Consider the following 22197-nt stretch of genomic DNA (forward strand, 5'->3'; position numbering starts at 1 on the left):
TTGAAAATCGCTCAGACAGATAATTTTACCCTAGGCCTCTGGGCGCTCGTAAATGATGCTATAAAAGATGCAACTTCTCCAGGGCTAAATTGCCCCCAGGCAGAGCTTGTGGTGTCTCAGGAGGAGTGCCTATCAGAGAAGGCCTCCTCAGAAAAAGATCTTCTTAACTCAAAAATTGATAAATGTGGAAACTCTGATGATGAACTGAATTTTAACAAAAATCACTCAGATAGAGGAGTTGCCCATTACTTTAATGAGAATTGGTCCTCTTGTGAATCTCCCGCTTCACCTATAGTCCCCACTTCGGGAGGTGCTACTCATAGGGACACACGGCTAAGCGAGATTGAGTTTGAGATTAAGCTTCAGAGGCTGACTAATGAGCTTCGGGAACTAAAAAAGATGTCAGAAACAGAGAAGAGTAACTCTTCTGTAGTTCACCAGGTGCTGCTAGAAAGAGTTGTGAGTCAGGCTCGTGGGAAAGGACAGAATATGTCTAATATGCTAGCCTTTCCTGTGGTCGAGGTAGTTGATCAGCAAGATACTGGGGCCAGACATTACCAGACCTTGGATTTCAAGTTGATAAAAGAGTTAAAGGCGGCTGTTGTGCAATATGATCCTTCAGCCCCATTTACTCAAGCATTACTGGACACAGTTGTGGAGTCACACTTAACCCCCTCAGATTGGAAGACTCTTTCCAAGGCTACCCTATCAGGAGGAGATTTTTTGCTTTGGGATTCTAAATGGCGAGACACCAGTAAGAAAACTGTTGCTTCTAATCCTCAGGCTCGTAACTCAGACTACAACATGCTTTTAGGAGAGGGTCCATATGAGGGACAGACAAATCAGATTGATTTTCCCGTTGCAGTGTACGCGCAAATTGCGACAGCCGCACGCAGTGCTTGGGATAGGTTGCCAGTTAAAGGAGATATTGGTGGAAGTTTAGCTAGCATTTGACAGGGTTCTGATGAACCATATCAGGACTTTGTGGACAGGCTATTGATTTCAGCTAGTAGAATCCTTAGAAGTCCAGACACGGGTAGTCCCTTCGTTATGCAACTGGCTTATGAAAATGCTAACGCAATTTGCCAAGCTGCAATTCAACCACATAAGAGACAGACAGATTTGGCAGGATATGTCCGTCTTTGCACAGACATCGGGCCTTCCTGCGAGTTCTCGCAGGAAACCCACGCGCAAGCAATGTTCTCGAGGAAACGAGGGAATAATGCATGCTTTAAATGTGGAAGTTTGGATCATTTTAAAAGTAATTGTCCTAAAAACAAGGGTGCCGAGGGTAGACAAACAGGCCGTTCCCCAGGAATTTGTCCCCGGTGTGGGAAGGGCCACCACTGGGCAAAAGATTGTAAGCATAAACCAAGGGTTTTGAGCCACCCGGTGCCGGGAAATGAGGAAAGGGGTCAGCTCCAGGCCCCGAGTTACTCAAAGAAGACAGCTTATGGGGCTATAAATCTGCTGCCCAGTCAACAAGATCAGTTCTTAAGCTTGTCAGGTCAAACCCAGGAAATGCAAGACTGGACCTCTGTTCCACTGTCCACACAGTATTAACCCCAAAAGTGGGAGTCCAAACTCTGCCTACCGGAGTCTTTGGACCGCTGCCTATAAAAACCTGTGGCTTTCTCTTAGGACGAAGCAGTTCTATTGTAGAAGGCCTGCAGATTTATCCAGGTGTTATAAATAATGATTATGAGGGAGAACTTAAAATCATAGCTGCTTGCCCTCGTGGTGTTATAACTATACCCGCTAATCAGAAAATTGCTCAACTTACTTTGATCCCTTTACGCCAGCCACTGTATAGATTCTTTGAAAATGAGGAAAGACAAAATAACTTTGACTCCTCTGGCATAAATTGGGTGAAATCTATCACTAATCAGAGACCTAACCTTAAATTGACTCTTGATGGAAAAGGCTTTAAAGGATTAATAGATACCGGGGCTGATGTAACGGTTATAAGAGGGCAGGACTGGCCCTCAAACTGGCCCTTGACTGTTTCCTTGACTCACCTTCAAGGAATTGGGTACGCCAGTAACCCAAAACGTAGTTCCAAATTGCTAACCTGGAGAGATGAGGATGGGAAATCAGGAAAGATTCAGCCGTATGTTATGTCAAATTTGCCTGTGACCCTGTGGGGAAGAGATCTGTTGTCACAAATGGGTGTTATTCTGTGCAGTTCTAAAGAGATGGTGACTGAGCAGACATTCAGGCAGGGACACCTGCCTGGTCGTGGACTAGTAAAGAAGAGAAAGGGAATTAAGACCTTTGAGGATTTTAAACCCCACTCTAACATAAGAGGTTTAAAGTATTTTCAATAGCGACCACTATCTTGCCTGCATCCCACTCCGAAAAAATTCAATGGCGTAATGATATTCCGGTGTGAGTAGATCAGTGGCCTTTACCTAAAGAGAAAATAGAGGCTGCTTCTTTACTAGTGCAGGAGCAGTTAGAAGCAAGACATTTGGTGGAGTCTCATTCTTCCTGGAATACACCCATTTTCATTATCAGAAAGAAATCTAGAAAATGGAGACTATTACAAGATTTAAAAAAGGTTAATGAAACCATGGTACTTATGGAAACCTTACAACCGGGGCTCCCCTCCCCAGTAGCCATTCCTAAGGGATATTATAAGATTGTTATAGATTTAAAAGATTGTTTCTTTACCATCCCTTTGCATCCAAAGGATTGTGAGAGATTTGCTTTTAGTGTTCCTTCTGTAAATTTCAAGGAACCCATGAAAAGATATCAATGGACAGTTCTCCCGCAGGGAATGGCTAATAGTCCCACATTATGTCAAAGGTTTGTGGCGAAAGCAATTCAGCCTGTTAGACAACAATGGCCAAATATTTACATCGTTCATTTCACAGATGATGTCTTGATGGCGGGAAAAGACCCCCAAGAATTGCTTTTGTGTTATAAAGGTTTACAAAAAGCCCTAGCTGATAAGGGATTGCAAATTGCTTCTGAAAAGGTACAAACTCAGGATCCTTATAGTTATTTGGGTTTTAGACTCACTGATCAAGCTGTTTTTCCCCAGAAGATCGTTATTCGTAGAGATAACTTAAGGACCTTAAATGATTTTCAAAAATTGTTAGGTGATATTAACTGGCTTCGCCCCTATTTAAAGCTTACTACAGGAGAGTTGAAACCTTTATTTGATATTCTTAAAGGGAGTTCTGATCCCACTTCCCCTAGATCCCTAACCTCAGAAAGATTGCTGGCCTTACAGCTAGTGGAAAAGTCTATTAAAGAACAATTCGTTACTTATATAGATTACTCCTTGCCGTTGCACCTGTTAATTTTTAATACGACTCATGTGCCTACGGGACTGCTATGGCAAAAATTTCCTATAATGTGGATACATTCGAGGATTTCTCCCAAACGTAATATCTTGCCATATCACAAAACAGTGGCTCAGATGATTATCACTGGAAGAAGGCAGGCATTGATTTATTTCGGAAAAGAGTCAGATATCATTGTTCAGCCTTACAGCATAAGTCAGGACACTTGGCTGAAACAGCATAGTACAGATTGGTTGCTTGCACAAATAGGGTTTAACGGAACTATAGACAGCCACTACCCCCAAGACAGATTGATAAAATTTTTAAATGTACATGATATAATATTTCCTAAGATGACTTCTTTACAGCCTTTAAATAATGCTCTATTGATTTTTACTGATGGCTCCTCTAAAGGGCAAGCTGGATATCTTATTAATAATCAACAGGTTATCGTAGAGACTCCTGGTCTCTCAGCTCAGCTAGCCGAATTAACAGCAGTACTAAAGGTCTTTCAGTCTGTACATGAGGCTTTTAATATCTTTACTGACAGTTTATATGTTGCTCAGTCAGTACCCTTATTGGAAACCTGTGGTACGTTTAACTTCAATACGCCGTCAGGATCCTTATTTTCAGAATTGCAAAACATCATTCTTGCCCGGAAAAATCCGTTTTATATTGGCCATATACGGTCTCACTCTGGTCTTCCTGGGCCTCTGGCCGAGGGTAATGATCACATTGACAGAGCTCTAATAGGAGAAGCTTTAGTTTCGGATCCTGTTGCTTTGGCCCAACGTGATCATGAAAGGTTTCATCTCTCTAGCCATACCCTAAGGCTCCAACATAAGATCACTAAGGAGCAAGCAAGAATGATTGTAAAACAATGTCCTAAATGTATTACATTATCTCCAGTGCCACATCTAGGAGTCAATCCTAGAGGCCTTATGCCTAATCATATTTGGCAAATGGATATAACCCATTATGCAGAATTTGGAAAACTAAAATATATACATGTTTGCATTGATACCTGTTCAGGATTTCTCTTTGCTTCTCTGCATACAGGGGAGACTTCAAAAAACGTAATTGATCATTGCCTACAAGCCTTTAATGCCATGGGGTTGCCTAAACTTATTAAGACAGATAACGGGCCATCTTATTCTAGTAAAAACTTTATTTCATTCTGTAAAGAATTCGGTATCAAACATAAAACTGGAATTCCTTACAACCCCATGAGACAAGGAATAGTTTAACGTGCTCATAGCACCTTAAAGAATTGGCTTTTTAAAACAAAAGAGGAGCAGCTATATCCCCCAAGGTCACCAAAGGCTTATCTTGCCTTCACCTTATTTGTCCTAAACTTTTTGCAAACTGATATTAAAGGTCAGTCTGCAGCAGATCGCCATTGGCATCCAGTTACTTCTAATTCTTATCCATTGGTAAAATGGAAGGACCCCCTAACTAACGAATAAAAGGGTCCAGATCCGGTTCTAATCTGGTGAAGAGGCTCGGTTTGTGTCTTTTCATGAGATGAAGATGGAGCACGGTGGCTGCCAGAGAGATTAATTCGTCAGATAAACACAGATCCTGACTCTTCTCTTAAGTATCATTCTTTTTTTTTTTTTTTTAAAGATTTATCTATTGGTTATATGTAAGTACACTGTAGCTGTCTTCAGGCACACCAGAAGAGTGCGTCAGATCTCATTATGGATGGTTGTGAGCCACCATGTGGTTGCTGGGATTTGAACTCTGGACCTTCGGAAGAGCAGTCGGGTGCTCTTACCCATTGAGCCATCTCACCAGCCCTTAAGTATCATTCTAAAGACTAAAATTCCTCTTGTGCTTAGAATTCAGCCGGGAACGGAAGCTCCCAGAAACCGCTGTTTTCCTCTGAGCCAACTCCCCTACAGGAGGCCAGAGACTAGCCTCAGCTTTACAATTTGCATCTGAATAAAGTACCTGGACTTCTCCAAATAGAAAATTTGCATTGCTACTTTCTCATTGTCTAGATCTCTTTCTTTTTTTCAAGCAGATCAATCTGCATTCTCCACCGGACCTGCAGGCGTACCTTCCCCTCTCCCAAGAGCACACAGGTGGCAACTACTATCTTCCTTCCAAGGACATTCCAGCACATGGCTTTCAGTCTGAGATAGAATTTAGATTTACCAAGAGGGCTAAAAAAGTAGAAATTTCATATATTAATAGAGATTAGATTTTATTTTGATAGAGATGGGCTTAGTACCTTAGCTGGCCTCTGGCTTTTCACCCTTGCTGTTACTGCAAGGTGTCCTTAGTTCCTCAGGCTATGGGAATAACAGGGATGAGGAGGAAAGACTTCCAGCTCCTATTTTAGCCACAAATCGTGGTGTTACTAATGACATAATTCTTGTCTAGGCCTTGCTAAATCTGAGGTTGACAATTCTCCTTTAGGAGCTGCGCAGTACTCAGAGCTGTGCATACTGGTTCATGATCATACGAATACAGTATGGCTACCGCTTGGTGCAAAAGATTACTGTGGGGGAAGGTCCAGCTTGATCGTTTCTGAGTTCCCTGTGCGACATACTCGGTTTAATATTGGAGGTTGGTATAAAAAACAATAATAATTATATATATATATATATATATATATATATATATATATACCTAAGGCTCTGAGGTTGGTATAAAAAACAATAATAATTATATATATATATATATATATATATATATATATACCTAAGGCTCTGCCTCCCCCTCCCCAAAAGGTACCAAGAGCCACAGGTGTGGGTCGTGATAGCACCCACGGGAGGAATCAGGTCAATGTCCACCCAAGCCAAGGTTAAAGGTCCACTCATCTACGGATGAGAAAATCATTTGATCACCTCAGTTAAGCATTGCCTTATTAAACTTAATTAATAGGGGGGGGAGAGAGGTTGGAGATAGTACTGTCGAAAGGGCAAGCCCTTCACTGCCTCCCACCCAAATAAAAAAGCCAATTGGCCTTGTACTAAGGATCCGGTCTTACCCCTTCTCCCCGTTTCCCCGCCTGTCATCCAAAATTGCGGAGGAATATCAACTCAGTGTTATTCTTAATAAAGCGTATTTCAAATTTGTTCAGTCAAACTTAGCCAGGGTTCCAACGCCCTACTTAAAACGCAACCAGGAAGTTACCTATTCAGCACTAATTAGCATTATAAAGTCAGAGCCTACAGTTCAGCGCTATTCTGTTAGTGGTTTACTAGGATAATAAGGACAGTCTTAGCCAGATACAGTTTACCATATGAAAAGTTAGGGAATCCCACGGAAACAGGTTTTTTCTTTAACCCTAAGAACTCAGGCAGAACTATTGAGCATAGGTAATTTTTCTGCCTCAGGCCAGCCTTTTCTTTTTTTTTTTTTTTCTTTTTTGGTTAACAAATGGGAGGAGATGTGGTCTCCCTTCCCCCAGCCTGGAACCTGCTTGCTCAAGGGTGGAGTTTCCTGCTCATTCGTTCTGCCACGCCCACTGCTGGACCCTGTCGTTTTGCTGCTTGGAGCCACACACGTGTTCATCCTGCTACTGGACCCCAAGTTACTTGGCAGGAAATCGGGTTCCCTCCCCCTTCCTTTATAACTGGATGTCGAAACTAGTAAAATTGGGCTTTGAACATGAAATCGTCTTGGCCTCTTTCTTTCTCCCGCCCCATCTAGCTTCCTCTCTTTTCAGCTCGAGCTGCCATCCTCAGTTGAACCGTTCACGTTGTGGACTGCCGGTCGGGCCGCAACAGCCGTGGGTGTCCGGAGCACCCTGAAACTGTATCAAAGTTGTACATAGCTCCAAACATTTTTAAAATGAAAAGGCACTCTCGCGTCCTCCTTAGTGCACTTTGCTGTTGGTGTGACAAGGCATCTGAAGACGTTTCTGGCATTTTGTTCTCAACTCGTAAGGTAGTGTTAACTATATGGCTATTGGCCAGAAATCCTGAGTTGTCAACTGTACATATCTAGAGTTTGTAAAGAGAACAAAACAACCCTGCCAGATTCTTGAGGCTCCTTGTTTGGCGTGGAGGCTGTGAGGGGAAGATGCCTTTTGGAGGGGGCCGTAGCTCAGGGCGTGCACTGTGAGGCTGGACCTGTTGATACTGCAGTGGGCATCCATTTAGCTTCAGGCTGTCCTGTGTTTGTATATAGTGGCATAGCATTCTGCTGACATTCTTAGTTGTGGAAAGGGGGGAGGGGTCGGCCGGCATGAGAAGTGTTTGGAGCTTTTCTTTAGTTAAGTGCAGTAGGTTTGAAACTTTTTAAAGAAACTGTAGAACTCATTGTTGTCAGCAAAGCAAAGAACTACTGCATCAATGGAAGTTCAAGAACCCTCTGGACCTAAAGGCAATTTGCAACATTCTGTTATTTTTTTGTATGTTTAGAATGCTGAAATGTTTTTGAAGTTAAATAAACAGTATTACATTCAAAATGAATAAATAAATAAATAAATAAATAAATAAATAAATAAGAGTAGACCTAACCCATCATAGAGAGCATCATGTTCAGAATTAAACACATAGCCAAAACTCTCAGAAGTTGGTGATAAGGACATGAGCTCTCTCTGAATGTGTTTTCTCGAATCATGAGGGATTCCAGTTAACAGGTTGCAGATGAGGACCTGGGCTGCCAGGCTGAGGTGTTTCCTATGCCCCCCATCCCCGAGGCCAGAGTGGAACCCCCTCCAGGACCACCACACATGTCAAGTAATTAAGAATGTAATTACTGGCAGGATGGGGTGGTACATGCATGCCTTTAATGTCAGCACTTAGGGAACTGAGGCAGTTTAGTTTAGTTTAGTTTAGTTTAGTTTAGTTTAGTTTAGTTTAGTTTAGTTCAAGGCCAGCCTGGTCTATATAGCAAGTTCCAGGACAGTCAGGGATACATAGTGAGACCCTGCCTCAAATGACAAACAAACAAACAAACAGACTATAACTACCCCAAGCACACGTCCCTTTGCTGATAAGCAATATTTCTGTCCTATAAAGAGCTTCTGGGAGGTTGGGGGTGTGGCCCAGTTGGCAGGATGTTTGCCCTGGTACTCACAAAGCCCAGGGCTCCATCCTTTTAACTGCATAGAACTGGGCATGGTAGCACACACTTGTAACCCCTCATTTGAGAGATGGATCAGAAAGCTGAGTTCATTCTCAGCTATATCCTAGCTAGGATACACAAGACCCTGTCTCAAAGCAGCAGCAGCAGCAAAAAGAAGAAAAACAACTTCTGAATGCTTCTAACTGAAAAACAGAGTCAGGACAGCCCAGCTGAGGACCAGTGGATGCAGAGCTGAAACCTATTTCTATCCTCTATGTCCTCCATAGTCAGTTAGCCAGATGGTGACGACACTGGGTGTTCAGGATCCCAGGATAGCCTGGAACCTTTTTCAGGGCGGAGCTTTTAAGTCCAAAAAACTGTGTCCTGGGTTGACATACTTCAGGTAACAATAACAGTAGTTAGCCAGAAGTGGAAACTACAGAAGCCGAAAAAAGCAAGGTTAATGCATTTAGAGATGCTGCCAGAACTGTGGACTTTGATGGATTAGGTCTTGGTCTTCATTTTGGCAGGTGGTACTGTCTACCTGCTGAGTTTTGCAGCCTGAATGGTGCTTCCATCATGGAGTGGTTGTGCTAAGGTCTGGGAGACCTGTTACAGCCTCCACCCACATGTATCATGCACACACACACACGACATGTACCCTCATGAGAGATAATTAGGTCATGTTGTCAGTGCTTTAAGAAGGGACCAATCACCAGGCAGTGGTGGCACACGCCTTCAATCCCAGCACTTGGGAGGCAGATTTCTGAGTTCAAGGCCAGCCTGATCTACAGAGTGAGTTCCAGGACAGCCAGGACTATACAAAGAAACCCTGTCTCGAAACATACACACACACACACACACACACACACACACACACACACACACACACACAAGGGAAGGAGCCAATCATGTTCTCAGCACTTTAGCTGCTTCCCTTAAGGACAGGTGTTTGAAAGATGAGAAGCCCGGTCTCTGGATCTCTTGTGCTTCTGGTCTCTTCCACATGAGCTCCTGCCATTGTGAAGGTACCACTAGAGGCTAACATGATGGGTCCTCCACAGGGAACTCCCAGGCTCCAGAACTGTGAGTTAATGTACTGGCTGGTTTTGTGTGTCAACTTGACACAAACTGGAGTTATCACAGAGAAAGGAGCTTCAGTTGAGGAAATGCCTCCATGAGATACAACTGTAAGGCATTTTCTCAATTAGTGATCAAGGATTGAGGGCCCCTTGTGGGTGGGACCATGTCTGGGCTGGTAGTCTTGGTTCTATAAGAGAGCAGGCTGAGCAAGCCAAGGGAAGCAAGCCAGTAAGGAATATCCCTCCATGGCCTCTGCATCAGCTCCTGCTTTCTGACCTGCTTGAGTTCCAGTCCCAACTTCCTTTGGTGATGAACAGCAACATGGAAGTGTAAGCTGAATAAACCCTTTCCTCCCCAACTTGCTTCTTGGTCATGATGTTTGTGCAACAATAGAAACCCTGACTAAGACAGTTAATAAACCCTATTTGCTTTTTATATTACCTAAACTCAGTTGTTTTGTTGGAGTACCAGAAAATAGACTAAGAAGTTGATGCTCAGGCCTTAAGGAAGCCTCTCTTCCCTAGGCTGGCACAGAGCTCGACTCCCTTGCTGATCTTCATGAACACTGATTGATTACATGTTTCAGAGACATCTTTAGCAGTCCAGCGATATGGCTCTGTGGGTAAAGGTGCTTGCTACCAAACCTGATGACGTGAGTTCAGTCCCTAGACCCTCCATGGTGGAAGGAGATAACTGACTCTACTACAGGTTGTGGAATGCAGGCAACCACACAGGCCCAACAAGCAGTAGATTTTAAGAGACAGCCACCATCACCCTCTTCGCCCTCCAAATTTGTAAGTGCTATGCTATGCCAGTAGAGTTGCCACCAAGATAAAGATAAGAAGAGAACAGGATCGATGAAGGCAACTTTAATGTTTTTAGGAGGGAAAAGATTTTTATTTAAACATGCATCACAATGAAGACTGAAAGCCAAATAATCTAGGTACTGAACTAGGAAACCTTGGCTGATTATCCTGGCAAATACTTGCACTTTGAAGGCATGGGCTATTATTGAATATAGGAAGATGGGCAATTTCCTCTAAAATTATTAAGCATTATTACAAGCTATTGCCTCAGCTGTTGTTCCTTTCTAGTGACTAGCTAGAGCTCTAAGCAAAAAGACCCTGAGGCAGCCTGAATTCCACCTGAGGGTGAGCCAGACTCTTCTCAATGAATTTCAGGAGGGAGGATAGAGTCCTTTAGAGCTTTCCTCAGGGAGGTCTTGGTGTTCTTAGCCACTATTTCAATGATGAGCTTGTGTCTCTGGTGTCTGAAGTAGCGGATGACGGCATTCCACAAGCCATACCACCATGAGCTTTCGAGAAACCTGAGGGACTTGTTCACGGGAAAACACATCATCAGCTCCAGTCTCCTGTCCATCTTGATCAAGTCCTGGAACTGCAGAGCCCTGGAGCCCATCTCCAGTCTCCCTGTACTCCGAGCTACCTGCTGAAGTGGCCCATCATCCATACCAAAGAGCTTCTGGTAGGTCTCGAGACCCCTCTCCAGGTTGGCAGTGTCATCCTCGGGGCTGACAGCTGCCTCCAGGTCTTTCATGAGCCTCTGATCCTCCTTCAGAGAGAACGCCTTATTGCTGATGCACTTGTCGCAGACTTGAGAAATGGTCTCTAAGGGATCTCTGTACCTGATGCTGAAGATGTCTTTTTGCAGTGTTTTCCTAAGCTCTGGGAAGTCGTGAAAACTCGGGCTAAAACAGGATATCAGGAATAGGGGAGGGTCCCTCACCTGAGCCTGCTGGAGATTCTCCCGGATATTCCTTTGGATACTCTGCAGTAGCTGGGGTTCAGGGAAGGTACTTGTGCTGAGGTCCCTGTCTAGCTTGGTCCAGACGACATAGAACCTCTTTCTCATCCTCTGCATGGTTATGGCCAGCTTCACATGATTTGAGCTGAACTGCTCAGAAGCTACGATGATGATAAGGTCATATGTGCTGATCTGCATCTCCTCCAGGTAGCTCTCCACACTCTGGGCTGTGGCCCCTAAGCCAGGCAGGTCCCACAGCTCCACATAGGGAAAGTGGGAGTCAGAGAAGTAGCAGGCTGGTTTCTTGGTGGTCCTCACCACCCCAGTGGGAGCTGAATCCTCCTCCTCATGTCCAATGAGCCTAAGGGCATTGATGAAAGATGACATGCCGTTGCCAGAGTCCCCAGTCACAGCGATCTTTACTCTGTATCTTGACTTACTCTGAATTTCATCTTTGGCTATACCTATCACTTTCTGTAAATTTCCCTCTGCCACTGCCTTACCAATTTCTTCAATGACTTCTGGAGAGGATGAGTTCTGGCTGGTATAAATCGACTCACCAGCAGTCATAGATTTAGACGACGGGCTGATGAGGCACTTGAGATAATTTGCCATGTTTATGAAAAGTGTAAAAGTCTGCAGAAGAGAAGAGACAGATAGTCAGACTCAAGATGAAACAGAAATCCACTGATGTTACATACCCCAGCCATGGCTTTCAGATCTGCTACCAGAGAGAGCAAAGGTCCCTCAGTTGAACAGAGAGTGGCACCTCCTTTGGGATGGGCTTGCTCTCCAGCTGCACAGCACTTCACATTGCTCACCCTGCAGTGGGACTGAAGATGTTTGGATCTGAGCTGCAGGACATCTGCTGGGCTCTTCAGTGGGAAGATGGGTAGGCAGGGCTGACCACAGCTCTCCAGACCAAAGCCCACTCTGGTTCTCCTTTAAGAACCAAATGTTCAAGGGATGGGGAGATGGTGGAGGATATGATTAAGAGCACTGGCTGCTCTTCCAGAAGTCCTGAGCTTAATTCCCAGAAACCACATGGTGGCTCGCAATCATCTATAATGGGATCTGATGCCCTCTTCTGACACACAGGTATACATGCAAATAGAGCACTCATATACATAAAATAAATGAATAAATCTTAAAAAGAAAATCAAATATTCAGCTGGGAGTGGTGGCATACACCTTAAGTCCCAGCTCTTAAGAGGCAGAAACAGGTGGATCTCTGTGAGTTCAACGCCAGCCTGGCCAACTAGAACTATCTAGTAAAACCCTATCTCCAAAAAAAGAGATTAATTTTGTGTATTTGTATGTGTGCCAACAAATGTCTGTGTATGCATGCGCATGTGTGTTGGTGTGTGTATACGTGTGTGTGTGTGTGTGTGTGTGTGTGTGTGTTTGTGTTTGTGTGTGAAGGCCAAGGGTCAACCTTGGCTGCTACTCCTCAGGAGCCTCTCACCTTGCTTGTTTGTCCTTTATTTTTTATGTGTGTGGGTGTTTTTGCTTATTTGTGCATTTGTGTGCCTTGTGTGTAGCTGACACTTTTGGAAGCCAGTACAAGGTCATGGGAATTGAACCCTGGTCCTCAGGAAGAACAGCCTGTGCTCTTAACTGCTGAGCCTTCTCACCATCCCTTGTTTATTAGGACAGGATCTTTCACTGAAACCTGTGGTTCATTGATGAGGTTAGATTGGTTGGCCAGGGAGCCCCTATGACCCAACTGTCCCTACCTCCCAGCCCTGGGCTTACACACCCAGCTTTTTTTGTTGTTGTTGGTTGGGTTTGGTTTGGTTTGGTTTTTTTCCCAGACAGGGTCTTACTATGTAGCCCTGAATGCTATGGAACTCACTATATAGACCACAGTCTTTTTTTTTTTTTTTTTTCATTCTGTTTGTTTTTCAAGACAGGATTTCTCTGTGTAGCCTTGGCTGTCCTGGAACTCAGTAATCTGACTGCCTCTGCCTCTGAATGCTGACTGGGATTAAAAATGTATGCCACTACGCCCAGCTTTCCTCATGTGGGTCCTGGGGAGTGAACTCAGGTCCTCGTGTACTCTGTTAACTGAACCATCTCCCCAACCTGGATAAAATTATTATTTATAATCAGATTATGAAATTTGGAATGATATTTACCAGTAACTACCCACATGGGAAATATCTGTAACCCATCCACTTCAGCAGACAGGTCAAATCAAACTTCCCAAACAACCTAATGATTCTGGCGTTTTGCTTGTTTGGTTTTTAGATTTATTTGTATGTATGTGTGTTTTGCCCACAAGTGTATCTACATAATATACATAATGGCACTAATATAAGAATTCAGATGATTCTGCAAACGGGTTAGCTGAATCCTTACCATGAGATCGAAGCATTGTGAGCCTCTCGGTTGCAATGAGAATTGGGTGAGGTGACTGAGCGGGTTGTATTGAAGATACATGACTATTCCTAAGTAACAGGCCTGTGTAGTGGGTTTGCCCTAATGCTGCTTGTACTCTAATGTTAATTTGGGTCCCCAAAACTGCTTACAGGTTTCTGGGAACTTGCCCCCAATTGGTTCTGACTGGTAAATAAAAATGCCAACAGCCAATAGCTGGGAAGGACATATAGAGGTGGGCTTTTGGAATTTCCCAGGCTTGGGATCAGGAGAGAGGAAGAAGAAGGGAGAGTGTCGGGGAAAGGTGAGACGACATGTCAGAGAAAAGTACAGGCGAGAGAGGCATGGACGCCATGTGAAGGAACCGGGAGAGTGCAGCCCAGACCAGTGGGTCCAGAGCACAAAACAGAACACAGAATTCTTGGAATTATCTGTAGGAGGTAGATTCTATCAGTAGTGGAGGTCAGGCAGTGGCCAGCTATTGTGCTGAGTAAGGCACAAAACAAAACACAAAGGTTATGTGTGTGTTTTCATTCTGGAACATAACGCCAGGAATTATCAATTAATTATTTCAACAGGCCTTCTTCACAATGCCACCATTAACAGGGATTGTTGGAACATAGAATTTGTGGAAACCTAAATCTGTCTTCCAGAACCATGATCAAAATGGCTCCAGAACAAACTATCTCTTATTTTCTTAAGAAAAGGAAAATTCTATCTATTAAAATGATCAGATGGCGGGCTGGCGAGATGGCTCAATGGGTAAGAGCACTGACTGCTCTTCCAAAGGTCCCGGGTTCAAATCCCAGCGACTACATGGTGGCTCACAACCACCCGTAATGAGATCTGACACCCTCTTCTGGTGTGTCTGAAGAGAGCTACAGTGTACTTACATATAATAAATAAATCTTAAAAAAAAAAAAAAAAGATCAGATGGCATCTTGGGCCAATAGAAAAGCTTCCCCCACTGGGCGTGGTGGCTCCCAGCACTCGGGAGGCAGAGGCAGGTGGATCTCTGAGTTCGAGACCAACCTGGTCTACAGAATGAGTTCCAGGACAGCCAGGGCTACACAGAGAAACCCTGTCTCTTAAAAAAAAAAAGAAAAAAAGAAAGAAAGAAAGAAAGAAAGAAAAAGAAAAAGAAAAGCTTCCTCCATTCTGCTTCTCTGATGTATCTACTAATGTATTTAAATTTACCTTGATTTAGGATTTGTTGTTGTGTAAAGCTATAAAAACCTTCTGAAGCTTCCATGTTAGAACATAAATGTGGGGTAACTTAAATCTCTATTCCTAGGCCATGGAAACTCAAAAGAGGGGAGAGGGGAGAGGGGAGACACCCCAAGAGGTGTTACTCAGTTGATAAGAGTGTTTGACTAGCACACACGAAGTGCTGGTTCAGTCCCTAGTACCACAGAAAACTGGGCATGTGTCTTAAACTTGTAGTCCCAGAATTTAGGAGTTGGAAGCAAGAGGATAAGAAAATTAAAGGCATCCTCACCTACACAGTAAGTTTGAGCATATCTTGGACTTCGTGAGACCCTGTCTCAAAAAAAAAAAAAATAGCCCTTAATAAATAAATCCCAAACTCGCCAGGAGGTGGTGACACACACTTGGCGAGGCAGCACTTGGGAGGCAGAGGCAGGTGGATTTCTGAGTTCGAGGCCAGCCTGGTCTACAGAGTGAGTTCCAGGACAGCCAGGGCTACACAGAGAAACCCTGTCTCGAAAACAACAAAACAAAACAAACAAACAAAAAATCCTCCCAAACTGAAGATCATCTCTTTGATTCATGTAGTGTGTACCTGTATCCCATGAAGGATACTTTTCCCATCCTTACACTGAAGAGCCCAGTGTCTGCACCAAAAAGCCACCGTTCTAGCTGTGGGACAACTTCCAGGGAACAACTTCTGAATGTTGATTAGTTCCCTGGGGTGGCCCCACCCAGTTCTCTCCTGGGCTAGCTTCTCTCTTCACTCCTTTCCTCGGTGGCCTCCCCTCCTGTCCCGGGTGGCCTCTCTCCTCAGTCCTCTCTCCTGGGATGTTTCTTCCCTTTGTTCCCTTCCTGAAGTCAGTTCAGCTCTCCCCCCAAAGCACTGACTGCTGCTACTCACACAGTGGCTGGGCCTGGACATAAGCTCAGAATGGAGGAGTTCAGCCAAGAGCCTCAACCTGTGTTTGAAGCCTCACCCAACTCCCTGCCAGGCCGACCAGTTTCTGAAGTCTCAGTTTTCTGATGGTGCATCAGGCAAGCCATGCTACTCACCTTCCAGATATTTTGTGGCAAGTTTGTGACTAAATCCATCTCTCTCTCTCTCTCCACAGTTCTCCGCTGTCTGTGTGAACGCTCTGGAGTCTTAGCTGAAATGGCTGGGCTGGTGGTCCTCGGCTTCTTTCTTCTCTCTTCAACTTTATGGAGTATGAAGGTCTTGTCTGTGGGCCTGAACTCTGTGGGTCTGTTCTAGACTTTGCACTCTTTACTCTCCTTCAGAACCTATTAGAAAAACGATATTACAACAACTGATGACAGATGGGGAAAATGTATTGTCAGAAATCACCAGGAGCTCTTTCTGCCATCTCTTCATGAGCTTGCCAAAATTTTAATTCATTGATGATCTCAGAGCTGGGGACTACTGTGGGCCCCAAAGGCAGGCTGAACAAGTGCGGATTGATCAGCCCTAGATTTGACGTGCAGCTCAAGGACCTAGAGAAACGGCAGAACAACCTGCTCCCACCTGTCAGTGTGGCTTCACCGCACTGGACCATGAAGAAGCAAGACGAAAACACACAGAGGGGAAAATCCCGGGATTCTTTTTTTTTTTTTTTTTTTTTTTTTTTTTTTTTTGGTTTTTCGAGACAGGATTTCTCTGTGTAGCCCTGGCTGTCCTGGGACTCACTCTGTAGACCAGGCTGGCTTCGAACTCAGAAATCCGCCTGCCTCTGCCTCCCAAGTGCTGGAATTAAAGGCGTGTGCCACCTTTTTATAGAGATGTAAAACATAAATAAAAAGCCTCCGTGGACTGTTCAAAAAAAAAAAAAACCAACAAAAAGAAAGACAAGGAAAGAAAAAAGAAAAGAAATGAAGGAAGGAGAGAAGAAAGAAGTCTCAAATTACACAAAGCAGTTCCTGGTCACTCTTCTGGTTGATCTAAAGCTGACTACAATTCTCCATAAAGATCCAGATCTCTCTAAATACTCTGGGGACAGGGGGAAAGAGATGGCTCAATGAAGAAAGTGCTGGCCTCACAAGCAGGAGTTTGAATCCCTGGCATCCACATAAAAGCCAGAGTCAATACTCATGCCTAAAATACCCTAGCTGGAGAGGTGGAGATCCAGAGGAGGATCCCAGAGGGCTTGCTGGCCAGCCAGTCAGTCTAGCCAAGAGGTTCACTGAGAGATTCTATTTCAATAAAATGAAATAAATTGGAGAGTGACTGAGGAAGACACCCTGATGTCAGCCTCTGGATTATACACACATACACACTGGCAAGCAGACACTCGGGCACATACACACTCGCAGCCACATGCACACACACAAACGCAATAGTCTCACACCTGCACAAAAAAAAGGTCACATACACAGTGGATGTGGCAGCCCTTTGGTCACCTACGTTACTATGTTCCGTCGGGTTACATTTCATTATACTCTCTTCCAAAAGATTAAATGCTGGGAGGTGAAGAACCAGCGTCTCCAAGGCAGATAAATAATGCCCAACAGAGTTAGATAAAAAGTTTCCTTACGAACACAGCCTTCCAAGTCAGAGTTCTAGCCCCTGCGTGTTGCACATGGAGAACAGATGCACATTACACAATTCCAGGATGTTCCAATATTGCCTGTGGGCTGTTCTGATCCTGGACTCTGGCCCCAGAGGGGTCATTGAAACAGTGGCCAATAGAATTTGAGTAAAATCCTACCTGTTTTCTCTTAACTAGGCCCCCTCAGAAGACCCACAAACCCAGGGATACCCAGGTAAAAAAGCACACTGCTTCTCTCTGGTGAATTGGAAGGACTTGATTCAGCCAGACACCAGGCACTCTGGTCCTGAAGACAGTGCAGGAGGGTGCCTGCTGCACAGGGTGCCCCAGAGGAACACCTGACCCCAGACTCCCCTGCCCTGAGCAGGTTTATAGGCCAAGCAGGAGCCCCTCACCTACCTGCTCAGAAGCCTTACAAAACTGCAATCCAGGCTCAGGACGGTCAGGAGAGAGAGAGAGAAGTGAGGTGGGGCAAGGTCCTGTGGGGAAGAGCGATTAGAAGAGGCAGGAGCAACTGAAGGGCAGCCTGGGCTCCTAGGTTCCCTCTCAGACCCTGCTCTATCTTATCTTGGCCCAGATGAAAGTCCCCAACTTCTAGGCATGAGCCCTGCCTGCCTCCTCTCCAAGGGGCGGGGCCTGGTGCCCAAACAGCTTTCAGTTTCAGTTCCTGGAAATGGCTAGTTTTCGGGAGTTAGCAGTTCAGACGCCAAGTTCTTCTTCAAAGAGAGGGGGAACTCTGCCAGATTCCAGATATAGAGGTCAGAAGTCTGCCTGGGAAGCCTGCCGTCCAGATTGTGGTCAGAGCTGCCTGGTCCTTTCCGGAGCCCCTCTTAATGATGGCACCATGTTGAGACCCAGTCAGCCTGGTCCTTGGAGAACTACTCGCCCTTCATTGCTGCTCTTTGGGGCTTCTGTCGCTTCGCATTGTCTACTCGCTCCTTCCCGCCCACTCAGCTCAGGGGCAGAAATTCCACCTGCTAGGAAACCTCTCTGCCCTGTTCCAATTCTGTCGTCTACCCAGGATCAAAGTATGCGGCAGAATATGCCACCTTTAAGTGGTCTCCTTCTGCCCACCGGTTTCTCTTGAGTTCAGGAAAAAATTTAAAAAAAAAGCAAAGCAAAAAACAAAAAATAAAAATAAACTCTCTCTCTCTCTCTCTCTCTCTCTCTCTCTCTCTCTCTCTCTCTCTCTCCCCCTATCCTTTTTTTGTGTACAGTGTTGCCCTGGACCACTGAGTGCCCAGGTAGAGGGGAATGGGCTAGTTTCCCTGTGTAATTGCTTAGCAGGGTAAGTGGCTGATGGGAAGTGTGTGCTCATCTGCACAGTCCATGCACCCTGGGCTCCCCCCACCCCAGGCCATGCACCCTGGGCTCCCCCGACCCAAGGCCATTTACTGACCTGGTCTTTCATTTTTCACTCACTGTCCCTAACATCCTGACTCCCTTCCCTCCCCCCATCCCTCCCTTCAATAGGTGTGCATGAGCCTCGGAGGTCGGGAGCAGAGAGTTGGAACCCGTGCAACCGGAGTTACAGGACATTTCTCTGTATAGCCCTGACTGTCCTGGAACTCACTCTGTAGACCAGGCTGGCCTTGAGCTCAGAAATTCGCCTGCCTCTGCCTCCCAAGTGCTAGGATTAAAGGCGTGCTCCACCTCACCCACCTCAGATCTTAATATAGATGGTTGTGAGCCACCATGTGGTTGCTGGGATTTGAATTCAGAACCTTCGGAAGAGCAGTCAGTGCTTTTACCTGCTAAGCCATCTCATTTTTAAGTGTCTCTGCCACCTGTGACTTCTCTCGCTCAGAAAGTGACAGCAGGCAGCACTCTGCAAGATGCCCTTGCGCAGGAGTGTTCCTGATCGATGAACTTGGTCAATAGATGATTGACAGGCTGGGGAGATGAAGTCAGTAAGATGCTTACAGTGCACACTCAGGGACCTGAGTTCAATCCTCCAGATCCCACATCAAAAGTTAGGCGTGGTGATATGTACCTGTAACTCCAGTACAGAGATAGGCTGATGGCCAGCCAGCCTAGACTATTTGGTAAGCCCCAGTTACAGTGAGAGACTTTGCATCAATAAACAAGGTGGAGAACCTCTGAGGAAAGACAGCCAAAGTTGTCCTGTAGCCTCCATATGTGTGTGCATACACAGGTGATGATTTACAAAGAAGGTATAACAGACCCCTAGGACCAGGCTGTCTCTGTCCCTGAGACCCAAAGGTGACCGCTGTGCATGTGAACTTCCCAACGATCTCTCCTGTGTGAGGAACATTCGCCACACCAGAGGACATCAGCAGGATTGCCACTATCCACCTGTGTTCTTTTCTACCCTTTGCCTTTATAGCTGGCCTCTGCTTCCCGAATGTCACCAGAGCAAGAACAAGAAGCAGACTCCTATCCCTGCTGGGCTACAGGGAGATGTCAGTTTCGTAAGAATCTAAACAAACCAGGCACTCACGAGGCAGAGGCAGGAGGATCTCTTGAGTTCGAGGCCAGCCTGGTCTACAGATCAAGTTCCAGGACAGCTAGAGCTACATACACAAGGAAACCCTGTTTCAAAAACAAAAGAAGGAAAGAAAGAGGGAAAGAAAGAGAGAGTGAGAGAGAGAGAGAGAGAGAGAGAGAGGGAGGGAGGGAGGGAGGAAGGAAGGAAGGGAAGGAAGGAAGGAAGGGAGGAAGGGCGGGGAAAGAAGGAAGGAAGAAAAGAAGGATGGAAAGAAGAGAGAAAGGAAGGAAAGAAGAGAGGAAGGAAGGAAGGAAAGAAGGAAGGAAGGAAAGAAGGAAGAAGGGAGGGAGAGAGGAAGGGAGGGAGGAAAAAAGGGAACAATTGTGGCCCATGTTAACACCCCAATTCCTGTATATATGATTTTTTTTTAGAAACAACTAGAAGCCCTGCCCCCTCTCTTCCCCTCTCTGTTCCCCCTCAAAGCCTAAGGAAAGAATGCTGCTGTAAACAGTTACCCACACAGTTCCCTGGCACTAGGGGTTTCCATTTCCTGTTCTAAAGGTAGTGTCTGCATGAGCCAAGTGGAGTTGGTCCCCAAGTTCAGGAAGATGTTTTAGATTCTTACACTTTAATGATCCCAGCATTCCACCTTGGGAGCTATCGCCACTCAAGCATGCCTCCCATGAGTATAGCCAGTGATCTCTGGGAGGGACCCTGGCTGGCAGGGCAGCGTGTATTTATGGACTGGACACCAGATAAAAGTCCACGGCAAAGGGACTCAGCAGATGCAGCGTGTGGACACAGGATATGCAGAGCACATGTAGCCTGTTCTTGAAGAAGCCATTTACCCAGAACTCGGCTCCCAGCTGGGACAGTCTGAAGTTAGAGTTTCATCCTTGGACCAGGACTATGTACCTTCCTGGACATGGTTAACCTCATAGGAGCTATGTTTGTACATCATCTCCCCACAGAAGTACAGGAACTAGTCACCTCAAAATCCATCACCTCTTACTTGTTGCCTTCGCTCAGCAAGATGTGAAGAGGCTCGGGGGTGAATCCCTGTGTTACACACACTGAAGATCTGGCTTGTCAGCCCTACTATGTGCTCTGCTGTCCTGAGCATCGCTGACACTGTCCAGGGATGTGGGTGCTGTACCCACTCCCAGGTGTTTGCATGAAGCTACGTGCTGTGGGTCATGTGTCACACATGAAAGTAATGCACATATGCATACATGCATGTGCCTATATACAGGCAGACTTCGATAGAGCCTTCCCTTTCTGGTGGCCCATGTTAATGAAGTCACCTGTCATTTGCTTTGAAACTAAAGAAAGGATCCTGGTGTCTCTAAAAAATTGAGGTGAGGAAGGGAGGTCTTAGCTCCAGATCGGACAGATTTGGTGTCTCATTGGCATGGTTCCTACATCTGACCCCAACTCATACTCCAGTTGTCTCCCTGTGACACAGAAACGCTCTGTGGCTCTGAGGGCTCTTCTTGGGACAAATGTGGCTCTCTGCACGTCTTACCTCACAAAGTGCCAGAGTCAGGGTTCCAGTTATCATAAAGCTAGCTGCTGCCCAATTCAAAGTAAGGGAAAAGTTCATGGTGAGGTCCAAAGATGAGCTCTCCTCCTCCTCCTCCTCCTCCTCCTCCTCCTCCTCCTGCCTCTACTCTCAGATTATATAATGACCCAGATGTGTGTGCTGTAAAACTGGTGAACATGTCCCTACACCCTGACAGCCCCTTGGAGTAGTCAGCCCTATTCTCAATAATTTGGGATGTAAGTTAGCCAAAAGAAACTTGTTGTTGCTGTTGTTGAAAATAATAGGTCTGCATTTATCTACGTGCTGGTGACCAGGTGGCTTTCGGGAGCTAGAAGTCACACAGATTGGGTTAAGGGACACAGACTCTACTTCCTCCTAAGCTAAACCTCCCCTCAAACCTCAGGAATTCTCTGCCCGCCCGCATGGCCTTCATGAGTGCTAGTGTGGCATGCTGAAATGGAATTTACATTTTCAGAGGATTGTCCGGACGGCCAAAATGTAAGAGAGACAATGAGTCAGAGAAGCAAAGGCTCGGCCTCACCAGGCTGAGGCTGCTTATTGAACAGCAAGGAGCCCCAACCTTTCTGAGCGATGAATGTCAGGCAACTTTAGAGGGGCTGGGGGTGGGGTGGGGTGTGCTTAAGTTCTCTTAATCACTGAGCCATGTCCACAGCGGGGAATGGCAGCAGCTCTTCATAGTCTGTACTATCTTTAAATTTGCATATGTTTGTGTGTGTTCGTGTGCGTGTGAGCAGGTGCACACATGCCACAGTGTGTATATGGTGTTCATGATCACCTCTACCGTATTTTGAGACAGGATCTCATTGTTGTTTAACCTGTCTGTTCCCCAGGCTAGCCGGCCTTTGGTTTTTCTATGGCCTCTCCCATCTCTGCCTCTCATCTCTCAGTAGG

At 45.5% G+C, this 22197-nt stretch overlaps 1 protein-coding gene across 1 annotated transcript; it reads right to left on the bottom strand.

Moving 5' to 3' along the window:
* Positions 1-10252: 10252 nt before the first annotated feature.
* LOC110304899 (immunity-related GTPase family M protein 3) lies at positions 10253-17934 on the bottom strand. The gene is made up of 3 exons (XM_021176570.3): positions 17693-17934; positions 15804-16031; positions 10253-11798 (listed from the first exon to the last, which is right to left on the bottom strand). Exons 2-3 carry the CDS (start codon positions 15840-15842, stop codon positions 10566-10568), a joined length of 1272 nt encoding a protein of 423 aa, XP_021032229.1. The 5' UTR covers positions 15843-16031; positions 17693-17934; the 3' UTR covers positions 10253-10565.
* Between the last annotated feature and the right edge of the window lie 4263 nt (positions 17935-22197).

This window comes from Mus caroli, unplaced genomic scaffold, assembly GCF_978045245.1.
Source record: "Mus caroli unplaced genomic scaffold, Mus_caroli_1 scaffold_13, whole genome shotgun sequence".
Taxonomy (NCBI): Eukaryota; Metazoa; Chordata; class Mammalia; order Rodentia; family Muridae; genus Mus; species Mus caroli.